The sequence below is a fragment of the Caenorhabditis remanei genome, chromosome II (assembly GCF_010183535.1).
Source record: "Caenorhabditis remanei strain PX506 chromosome II, whole genome shotgun sequence".
Classification (NCBI taxonomy): Eukaryota; Metazoa; Nematoda; class Chromadorea; order Rhabditida; family Rhabditidae; genus Caenorhabditis; species Caenorhabditis remanei.
Genome location: NC_071329.1, coordinates 11,767,263 through 11,778,661, shown reverse-complemented (window position 1 = coordinate 11,778,661; position 11,399 = coordinate 11,767,263). Strand labels below are relative to the sequence as shown.

At 38.4% G+C, this 11,399-nt stretch overlaps 4 protein-coding genes across 4 annotated transcripts; 3 read left to right on the top strand and 1 right to left on the bottom strand.

The window, feature by feature from the left end:
• Nucleotides 1–783: 783 nt before the first annotated feature.
• GCK72_006212 (uncharacterized protein) lies at nt 784–2,050 on the top strand (the record flags this gene model as incomplete). Its single annotated transcript, XM_053725529.1, has 4 exons — nt 784–874; nt 921–1,519; nt 1,568–1,870; nt 1,919–2,050. The coding sequence occupies 4 exons, from the start codon at nt 784–786 to the stop codon at nt 2,048–2,050; spliced, it is 1,125 nt and encodes a 374-aa protein (XP_053589723.1).
• A 616-nt stretch (nt 2,051–2,666) lies between these two features.
• On the bottom strand, nt 2,667–3,738 carry GCK72_006211 (uncharacterized protein; the record flags this gene model as incomplete). Its single annotated transcript, XM_003113846.2, has 6 exons — nt 2,667–2,757; nt 2,806–2,967; nt 3,017–3,183; nt 3,235–3,390; nt 3,440–3,504; nt 3,549–3,738. 6 exons carry the CDS (start codon nt 3,736–3,738, stop codon nt 2,667–2,669), a joined length of 831 nt encoding a protein of 276 aa, XP_003113894.1.
• A 997-nt stretch (nt 3,739–4,735) lies between these two features.
• GCK72_006210 (uncharacterized protein) lies at nt 4,736–6,360 on the top strand (the record flags this gene model as incomplete). The annotated part of the gene is made up of 6 exons (XM_003113699.2): nt 4,736–4,886; nt 4,931–5,164; nt 5,212–5,444; nt 5,488–5,648; nt 5,693–6,180; nt 6,236–6,360. The coding sequence occupies 6 exons, from the start codon at nt 4,736–4,738 to the stop codon at nt 6,358–6,360; spliced, it is 1,392 nt and encodes a 463-aa protein (XP_003113747.2).
• Nucleotides 6,361–8,392: 2,032 nt separating this feature from the next.
• Nucleotides 8,393–11,166, top strand: GCK72_006209 (uncharacterized protein; the record flags this gene model as incomplete). Its single annotated transcript, XM_053725528.1, has 10 exons — nt 8,393–8,438; nt 9,048–9,637; nt 9,779–9,841; nt 9,954–10,031; nt 10,084–10,167; nt 10,278–10,412; nt 10,463–10,571; nt 10,618–10,703; nt 10,750–11,025; nt 11,074–11,166. The coding sequence occupies 10 exons, from the start codon at nt 8,393–8,395 to the stop codon at nt 11,164–11,166; spliced, it is 1,560 nt and encodes a 519-aa protein (XP_053589722.1).
• Nucleotides 11,167–11,399: the final 233 nt, after the last annotated feature.

The following is an 11,399-nucleotide window of genomic DNA, read 5'->3' as shown; positions in this document are numbered from 1 at the left end:
AATGAGCAACGACTATAAATTTTTTTTAAGCTTAGCAAAATAATGAAATAATAGGAATTTTTGGTTTAATCACAGTTTTTTCAGAAAAAAAGCTCGAAAAAATGTCAAAAAGTGAGGAGGGACTAGTTTAAAAGAGAAGGTGGTGTACAAGTCCGCGGCCGCGAAGGGGCAAGAGATTTTTGGCGGAAGTTCAAACCATGGTTTTTCAAAACAGGACGAAGATGAAGTTTTATGGAACGTTCAAAGTTTTTGCAGCATTTACGACTTCGAAGTTGCAAAAAATGAATCCATAAACTGGTTTTGTTACTGTCCGGAATTATGAGTTTTCCATGACATCTTTGGTTTTTGAGTTTGGTATCCAGAAAAAAGAAGAATTCACAGTGTCCAAGGAAGACTATATGGGAATCTGTAAAATATTGACAGAAAACTGTGAGAATCATCTATAGCAGACATCTCGAGTTTCTCTTCTCAAATCTTCAGTTTTGCTCTCTGCATTTTCTTTGAATAACCCAATTCATTCATTCTTTTTTAATCTAATTCTTAGTTTTGGTTGCCATGAAAACACAACTCAATTGGCCCCCAAAGAACGAAAATTGTATTATTTGTGTGATGGAAAAAAGTGAGCAAATAGTGAAAAATTCAAAAGAATACATCCCCGAATCACTGTTAAACCGTCTCACAAATAGTTGTTCAACAGAAATTTCAGTGTGAAGTACTTACTACTTCCGTTCTTTTCTGTACTCATCTGTCTACAAGTTCTAGTTCAAAATGTCTAGATTTCAGATGTTCTGGCTACTCATTTTTCACTTTATCATTCCGTTCGTTTCCACATTGTTTCGTCCTTCTCCAGTAACCCCAATTAAGTTGATTATTGGTAAGAATTGTAAATTTCTCTTCCAAATTCTTCCATACCTTCATAGATACGGATGGTGTTTATGACGATATTCGAGGTTTATCCATTGCTTTAACTCATCCAAATGTTGAAGTTATTGGAATTACAACAGTTCATGGGGGAGTTTCTGCGAATCAATCAGCTGCAAATGTTGCTCGTCTTCTCAGAGCAATTGGAAAAGAATCCGTTCCAATCTTCATTGGATCTCAAGATTCACTCGTTCCAAAAGGTCCAGTTGTAGTATGGGAAGAACTATTTGGAAGTGATGGAATTGGAGGAGTACCTGATATTCATCCGAAATCTCTTCCTTCTGATTTTCAAATGGCACAAAAACAGAATGCAATTGATGCAATTATTGAATTGACCAAAAATACAAGTGATGTGGTTTTAATTGGTTTAGGACCACTGACGAACATTGCAATGGCTCTTCGAAAAGATCCAGAAGTAGCGAAAAGAATTCGAAAAGTGATAATTATGGGTGGAAACTATTTGGGAATCGGGAATTCGCAATACAATTCGACAGCTGAATTCAATTTACTAATGGATCCTGAAGCTGCTCATATTGTTCTTTCTTCTATTCATCTTACTACTATTCCATGGGATATGTGCTTCTTGAAAGGGCCAGAGGTAAGTCTCTTCATTAAACTTCTTATGAATTTATAGCCTTTTTTCCAGTACAATAATGAAGTTGATTATGAAGAATCATTGCGACAGAAGACTGATTTATCCTACTTTTTGAGTAATATAACTGCAAGAGGAAGGCAATATAATAAATTAACTCAACAACTGTACGCTTTTGTGGATGATATAGCCGTTGCGGTGGCAATAGATTCAAATGTTGCAAAGAAATGTCTGAAATTATGTGCATCCGTTGAGTTGGAACGGGCGGCGGTGACAAGAGGGCAAGTGACAGTTGATTGGTTGAGTACTAAATACATTCCAATAGAACATTCATACCAATCTTCAGGAGATAAAAATGTGAGTATGATGGATAGAATTCTCTATCTATTCTTTTACAATTTTCAGGAAGCCAACTGGTTATCACATACGTTTATTACTGAATATGATGCAAAGAAAGTGAATGAAATGCTGATTGCAGCTGTGAAATCATCGGGAAACACGAATAATATTGATAATAACTCATTAATTGTTGCTTAGATTAACAGTTTTCATATTCCATAACACGTTTTGGTTGCACATGAATCGCAAAAATAATCGGAACTTGGAATTGAGTATTCTGGAAACACTTTTGTATAAAAAAGATAGTGGTAGATGGTTCTCACTTCCAATCCACGTTTTCTAGTCTCTGCGGGTGTCCATAACAATTTAATCGAGTGATCTGAATCCAGAATATTCGTATTTCGGAGTTGATCACCATGAAACAGAATTTCGAATGTTTTCTAGAAGAATAAATACGAGACTATCGTCAATAGGAACCAACAGTTTCTCTCGACTCCATGATTCCTGTTGATGGAGATACTTTGAAGAAGAATCCAAAAGTAGTCTCCCATCGGAATCTCATTTTTCTGGGAAATTGATTTGTCACTTCTATAATGACTGTTTGATCACGAGTATCATCTTCGAATATTATCTGAACTTTGAGTGTTTAAATCTTTATCTGAAGTCGAGTTACCATTTGTTGGTCACCTTGAGCAAGAGCGGTCATTTTCAGTTTATCTTGATATTTTTTAAAAGAAATGATATATGGAAATAATTTATTGAAAACTAGAGAGTTGAATTGGTAATTCTAATAAACGTGAGATTGATTGTTAAATTAGTAAACCGGTTTTGGTCGTTTATCCCTGCGATAATCGAATTGGCTGATCGAATCTGACATATGCTCCGCTTGGCGGCTTGTTGATGTTCTGAATTCTCAGAAATGTAAGTTTTGAATGAATATCAAGAATGCTCACCTCATTGAATAATTTGCTCTAGAATCACTCCATTGTGTCGCCGACTGGATCTCATATTTATCTGGGATACGAACACCTCTTCCTACTTTTTCCCCTTTGCCACTTCTATCATCTCCAGGTTCTCTGTGATCTACTATCCGAAGATTTCCCAATTCCACATATCTGAAAATTTAGAATTCAAGTTTATGTCTTCAAAAAAGTAGAAACTGACCTGTTTGCATTTCCAATATGAGCATAATTTGAGGCGTGAATTCCAAAGAATAGCAAGATCCCGAGAATTATCAAAACACATCCGACCCATCCGATTACATACCAAGAGAAGGCAGTTGATGTCAAGGCACAAAATTGTTGGACGTCTCCACCACACATCCGGAGATTCTGAATACAATTGAATAGCATTTTTTGGCACTTTGAATTTTAAAAACTTACTGAATTGGCGAATGAGGATACAAGTGGCCAGAAGACATGGAGATCAATACAGTCTCCGTCTGTGTAACCGGGGAGATCCAGACAAAGACGATTAAAAAAGTAGTAGAATATACATAACCATGAGACTATTGAGATAATGAATAACCAGGCTATTATCTGAAATTGTTATGATGAAATAAACTTATTTTGAGTTAAAATAGAATACCAAAAGAACATCGAAGATCATAGCAATGACACATGCAGCTTTTCCTCCACAACGAGCATCCGAATCTGAAAAATAATAGATTTGAGCGGTTTCCTGGAGAATTTCAAACCTTTATACATAATTTCTCTTGTTCCTCCAGTTGCAGTGAATCCAATACATAAAAAGAAAAGAGAAAATAATCCCATGAGTACCGCAATAACAATGAAGAAAACTTGAACTTTATCGAGCCATGGCCAATCATTGATCCTCAAAGATCTTCTTGTCTGTTCTGCAGTTGCATTGAATGCCCATGACATCATGATTGCAAAAAGAATGACTCCAAGAATACATAATAAGGAGCCAATAAGTGAAGCATAGGGTATTCGATGGAAGCAATCATCCTCCTCTGCGTCCGCATTCAGATGAACGACGGCGGCGTTCTGCGCACGTCTTTGCGCCGCCTCTTTCGTTGATCTTGACACTATCTTGACAGTTTTTAGAGATTATAGATTTACAAAACAATAAGAAACAAGTGTCGCCAGTTGAAATTGAATAATTGTACTAAGCGAGTGGAAGCGGGCACCCGGGGAAACAAGGAAGGTATGTATGAGTGTGTTTGTTTGTATTAGCGATCGAAATTGGAAACGAGCGAGAGAGAAATGAAATAGTAAGAGCAATGGGTGTTTCAATATTGAGACGCAGACAACTCGATTCGGATGGTCAGTTTTAGCGGAGGAGAAGAGAAAGAAGGTGAGTCATGTTTGCATGAGCTTCGATGAGAAAGTCGGAAGGTGCCAATATAAAAGTTATGAGGAAAGAAGTGACGTCGCAATAGTATTTGCTCAAGTTGTTTTGGAAGAAAACATTTGTGGATTCTGAATAGAAAGGTAGATTCTTCAGAAGTGGAGGGCAACATGGTAGCCTCACGATTTAACTAGTTAGCAGTTACTGTATCTGCACACTTCCAGCATACTCTCCAATATTTGGGTTACCTACAGTACTCTTACGGTATTTTATTTTCGAAAATTCACATTTAGAACTCCTCGAGGACGCTTTAACTTTCACATCTATGGCAAATGCATCAATTCTTGTCCCAGAATCATGAACTCGTTCACCTCTTCTCAATGCTCCAAAAATCACAAACTACACCGTGTTTGTTTATCTCTACTCCCCCCCTCATTTTGCTCTGTTCACTATCTATGATTTCTGTTGTAAAAATGCAAAACAGACTATCTTATCGGGTTGAAAAAGAAAAACGAAAAATGTTTCGCACACAAAATACTCAATTCTCGTTCTTTTTTCTTTTCTTCTCTGAAAATGGCACGATTATTGATTCTATTTGTAATTATTTATTTGATACTACCACAGTTTAAATGTATCATTTCACCTCCAAATGAGATTCTCAAAATTTCTGCGGAGATTTTCAATAGCTGGAGAGATGTCAAAAAAGAGTTCTCGGATTCTATGAGTTAGTATTTTTTCGTACTAAAGAAATTGATAATTCAAATTCAGAGCATCCAATGGGACTTCCACATTTCAATTGTTCTTATTCAATCCAAGAGCCAGCTACATCAGTTCATCAACTTCATCCTTCACAAATTGACGTCGTTGCTGCTCTCGGAGACTCAGTTTCAGTTGCACAGGCTGCAAAATCATCCTCTATTTTTGATATTTTCGAAGAGTATCCAGGAATTTCTTTTGTAACTGGAGATGATGTAACTCTGAATGAACAAGCAACACTGATCAGTAAGTGTCCTTCAAGTCAAATACTCTACAAACACCGGACTTTACAGATATGTTCCGTCAATTTTCACCAAGAGTCAAAGGAGGATCTTCTGATAGAATTAGAAAATTCTACGATTTCAACTTGGCGGTCCCAGGTTCTTTCAGTCATGAGCTACCAGAGCAAGCTAAGGAACTCGTTAAAACTTTGAAGAGAAAGTTGGGATCACGTAGCGAAGACAGTTGGAAGTTCGTGAACATTTTCATCGGCCACAATGATTTATGCAATGTTTGTAAGAATGAGGTAACCAAAAATATAATTTTCAAATGCAACTTCACCTTTCCAGACTCTTTACGGACCGGAAACCTTTGGAAAATCTATCAGATCAGCACTGACTATTATCCATTCAAGTATTCCTAATGTATTTGTCAATATAATGCCTCCAATTAATGTCCAAATTCATTCTCAAGCTCACGAAGTCAGTCCGTTCTGCGAATTGTCTCACAAGTTGGTTTTCTAGATTCAATTTTTTGTAACTTAAATAATTACAGACAAACGTGTTCTTGTATTTTCGAATTAGATAAAAAAGAATATCGGAAAATCAAAGAGAAATTCAATGATCAGTTGAAGGAGATAGTGAAAGAATTTAATGAAAACTCTGCTACTTCGAATAGTTTTACTGTCGTCATTTCTCCAGGAATGGACTTGAAATCTATTCCACTTCTTGGAGGTCAACCGAATGTTGCATTGTTGGCCTTGGACTGTTTTCATTTGTCACCAATTGCTCACGATATTGCTGCGAAACAAATATGGAAAGGACTTTTTGAACCAGTTCAGAAGAAAACAGTTACAAGTGAATTATCAGTTGGAATGGATAGATTCGTGTGTCCTCCAATGGAATGCCCATATCTGAGAACTGATCAGAATTCAGAAGGCTGTGAACCTCCGAAAAATTTCAGAATTCTCCCGATTATTCCAGGAAACACTTCAGTTGGATTGAGTATGCCTCCTTTCATAATTCTTGGTTTCTTCCTTTTCGGTGAGTTCTAAATTTCAAGAATCCAAATTTCCATCTTATCAAAATACATTTTCAGGCACTGCTCTTATCCTTCTGTTCGTACGTGCTTCAATCCGCCGCCCGTTTTCCGAGTTCTCCGATGAACGACACTATTTACTTCTTCCGATGCGTCGTGCCGACCTCAACGACAACATTTTCTGATGTACTCATGCCACTTGATGAAGTTTTGTGAACGACGTGAATCCAACTATCCAGTAATTCTCTTCCTAATGATGTCATACCGGTGCGGGTTCCTTTTAGTTTTGAATGGCGTAATGTATTCAGTCTCACTACTCTCCGCCCTTTTTCTCCTTCTTCTTGTTATTATGTTGCCTACTATATTCATTGTTTTGTTGGAAGCTGTGATGACTACATATCAGTCCCAAATGTAGTATCATAATGGATATGAAAGAGGAAATAAATGGAAATCTGTATGTACATATATCTCTAAAACGATTCATTGAGAAAAGAGACAGAGAGAATCGAAATTGAGAGGGGGAGTGGAAACCCGATTGGACATTACGTAACCGAGTTTCTTCGTAGCGGAATCAATCAAAGTGGACAGAGGTGATAAGACAGATTGAGGTGAAAGAGAAAATGAATGAACATGGGAATCAGAGAGGATTTGATTACGTCAAGGTTCATCAGATGGTGGTTTGGCGAATTTTAATGCAAGGAAATCTGAAAAACCATACTAGAAGACAAGAATGCTTGAAAACCTAAGAACATGAGCCAGCGTTTAGAATGAGAATGGGAATTAAAGCTAAATCAAAATTGAAGCCGTCGGACTTGGCCTACTTCAGCATGGCCAGACCGGAAGAAGTTTCAGAAGATTCTGGTAGTAAGGTAAGCTAAGTGAGATTCCCTCTCTCGGACTACAAAACTACAGATTCTCAAATGCTGATCACATCAGACATGTAGTCTACAATTGCCATAATCTGAAATGATCATCTTTGGGCGTTTTTTAACGAAACAAAATAATCAAACCTGATCATTACCTGAGGAGTATGGAGAGGGAAGCAAACCTAGAGAATCTCAGCATATCAAACGGAGCTCTATGGATACATTACGCTCATCGACTTCTTCTAGTTCTCGACATAATTTGTTACTTATAGCAACGTCTAGCATTTATCATTTTCCGTTTTGCAGAGAGATCATTCAAATTCTTCAAAACTCAGGATACATTGGATGATCTTCTAAAAATGTTTGGTTTCATACCTCATCTATAAAAACAAAGTCAGCCGCAGTCAGTCCATTCATTCTATATCCAATTTATCTGCTGCGGAAAAAGGAACTCGTTTTTTTTTATTTATCTTTTCCTTTTCCTTTTTTGCTACGTCCTTTTTCAAAAGCCTTTCGTTTCCTTTTCCTCTGTTGGCGGCCGGTGGCGGCCAAAACATCTGTGCCCTCGACGATTGCGCAATGCTTCTTTCTTTTCCATCTTCATCTTCATTTCTCCTTTTATTCTGGAGACGGGTTTCGCGGTGTCGCGCCAGCTTCGTCACGTTGCGTCGTCAGGGTGTCATGACTCGAGAGGAGACATGTAATTGTTTTTGATGAGGGGGACACGCAATTGCCTATCAAAAAGGTTAGCGCCTTGAAAGTGAAAGAAAATGTCTCACTGGAATAACCGCTTCATCCATTTGGTTTTCTCATTCAAATGAGAGGTTTCCAAGTGCAAAGACCAGGGACACTGCCACGTCAACATCATCATTCCTCTTGAAGTTTTTTCAAATCGAAATCGAAATGGAAACTACAAAGCAACTAGTAATTCTTGGAGATATATACTAAAGTGTGACCATAAAAGATGTACAGCACCTAGTCGTCCTAATTAACAATTGGCTTCTCCTTCTTCTCCTTTCTTCCAAAAGCCAGCTTCACACCAGTCTGTGTCGCCTAGATTATACTAGAAATTACACATCTTGCCCACGCACCGTTACAGTCGGAGGGCTGTCGACCTTTTCCAGTGTTCCTCCCCTTCCAACGCCTTCTTCCGACGTCTTCATCTTCTTCTTCTTCGTCTTCTTCTTATTCTGCTTCTACAGCTTCTTCTTCATTTCTTTTTCGCTCCGCATCTTGGCCACGCCCCCGTTGCCATTCGGCTTTAGTTAGCAGTGCTGGGCTGCCCACTAAGATCCGGTCCTCCTAGTCTATACCTTCTTACCTTTCCATTTTCTATCTTTCTGCTACTATTATGATCTACCGCTACTTGGCAACGGTAGCCTTATTGGCGGTGAACGGTAAGTTATCTTTGATGCTCTTTCTTCTTTCTAGAGTTTGATACCCTGAATAGACAAGGGATCTGATCTCCAGAGTGAGAAGAGAGAAAGTGAAAATGAATTTTCTGTTTTTACTTCATCTGATAGACGTGATAAGGCTTCTGATGTGTCGATTCAACTGTAAATCAGTTCAGGGTAACTGAGAGTAGGATCAACAAAAGTTGAGTGATCAGAGAGCTTACCGTAAATACTGTATTATAACGGCATGCCGTTATATTTTTCAACTGCCTCCCAGAGAAATTTTGTGCTTTCAGAAACTCATTAAAATTATACGGAAAAACATTTTTGGACGTTCTATTTGTTAATTTAGAAGTTACTAAGCACGTTGCTTCTAATCAAAACCAAGAAAGACCACCGGGATAATCATATTCATGAATTCTGAGTATGGGCGGGGTGCCGTTATAATACAGGTGCCGTTCTATTACAGGTGCCGTTATAATACAGTATTTACGGTATATTGTTTCAAATTACTGTGAGACAAGAAAAGTTTTAAAAAGAAAACTGCAACAACGAAGCCCACTGTTGGATATTTCTCTGTTTACTACAGAATTCATGATTTAAATATTTCAGCTCACAGTCAATACTACGAATGGCCTCAACAACAGCAGCATTATAACAACTTCAATGGGTTCCAACAATTCCAACAGCCACAACAATTCCAGCAACCACAACAGTATCAGCAACAGGCATATCAACCGTTCCCAGCTCAACAACCACAGCAACAGTACCAACCACAGCAATATCAACCTCAGCAACAACAGCAGCAATACTTCCAACAACCACAACAACAACAACAGCAGCAACAACTGCAACAGCCATTGCAATATCAACAACAACAACCACAACAACCACTTCAATATCAGCAACAACCACCACCTGCTCCACCACCAATCTATTCTCAAACTGTAATTATTCCACAAGCTCCACCACCACCACCAGAGGCTTATCAAGCACAACAATATGTTCCATCTCAACAAACTCCAGTTATGGTTCAACCCGCTGATATTCCTAGATATCATCAGAAACCACCTCCACCACCACAGAAAGTTCCAGATGTCGCATTCCAACACGTGAATACTGCTAGAAGTGTTCAACAAGTTGATTTCGAGAACAAATTGTTCAGAGAGCAGCCAAATTCATTCACTCAAAACCAAGAGAAGGTAAGCGTTGCATGTTGTTACAGTGGATTCTATTTCTGATAATTTGAATCGTTACTATCTCAATCATCAATTCTATTTTTCTTTCATTGCACTATTTAATTTTGGTGATCAGATTTCATAACTATTACTATTTTGTTGCAGATCACTCTGCTCGCCCAACCACCTCCACCTCCGCCACCTCCAGCACAAACTCAGGCACCACTTGTACGTGCATGATTTTATTCTTCTTCTTTATTCCCACCACTTTATTATTATGTTCTTCAAATCGCACACTCATTTCCTCCCAACTGTCCCCGTCTATTCTCATCCATTTCAGATTCGTGTTCCACCTCCACCAACTCGATTCATTCCAACACTGAAATCTCTTTACAACGTGGATCCTCCACGCCCAAAGGTCCTTATTTCAGTTTTGTCAATATGTATAACAATTCTTAACAATTCTCCAGAATCCAACATACAGACCTGATGAAATTATTGTTGATGGTCATCGATCGGCGTATTTTGAAGATACTCAACGAACACGACCACAGGTATTCTTTTTGTTACTCTCCTACTGTCGTCCTTGTTTTCATTTTTTGGGATTTCTATTTTCATTAAATCATTGACACAGTTTATTTTCAATGAACCAATTGTTTTCCAGGGATCGAAAGTCAGAGTTCAATCTGTAGGAGGCAGTGTTCATTCCAGTTCTGCCAACATTCCACGTACTTCTCAGCCCGCTGTCGCTGCTGTCATCTCTCCTCCACAGCAACAATCATTCGCTAGACCAAATGAGGTAACTTTTAGTGTTTTTTGATCTGAAATTTGATCCTCAATCACTTCCAGCAACACCAACAACCACGAGTCGTTCGTCCACAACCACCACAACAACAATTGACCCGCCCAGCTCCAGTGAGACCTCAAACTCGTCGCCCAGTTCCACAACCACAACAGGGTAAGTTTACCAATATTGAGAAAAAAAGTAACAGAAGATATTCCAGCCACTCGCCCAATTCCACGTCCAGTTGCTCCAAAAAGTCATTTGGCACCACAACCAGCTCCAGTGGTTGCTCTAGCGAAGCCCAGAGTGAGCACCATTCTGATTCAGGCTTTCAAACGTTTGTATATTCCAGACGGCCAGTGAGAAGTTCTTGCAATGCTGCAAAGGACGCAAGGTTCACAACTCTTGCGAGAGAATTTGCAGTTTTGATGTCCTTTCTAAGAAAACGTTGACTGGAATGTTCCTTGGAACTGATCCATGCCCACAACATCACGGTCTTGATCTTATGCAATGTGCTGCTGATAACGATGATCATACTCAATGCTGTATCGATAAAGAAGTTGATAGAACGTCGGCAGGAAAAAAATGTCTTGGATTCTGTAACATGAAGCCAGGAATTACATTCCAAGTAAGCATAAATGCGAAATGAATTAGTTGAATAATTTCCTTCTTTAAGGCTGATGTATCGATGCTTCCATGCTGGTCCGTACTCAATGATATCAAGCAATGCTTCAGGGAGAATTTGGAACGTCAACTTGCCGCCATTTAGAAGTCAAACTGAAACTGTGCTCTCTCAAATGCCAATCCCAATTCAAATCTAGTCCTTGCCATTTTAAATTATTACTCTCCCAGATTACCGTCCAGCCTTTTCGTTGAACCGGTGTTGTATGTATTATACCTAGAGAAGTCAGTACAATATAATGAATCTAGAAAAACTGAAAAAAATGAAGAACATTCATGATGATTTTTCTAACTTAATCATTTAAATATTCGAAACAAAAC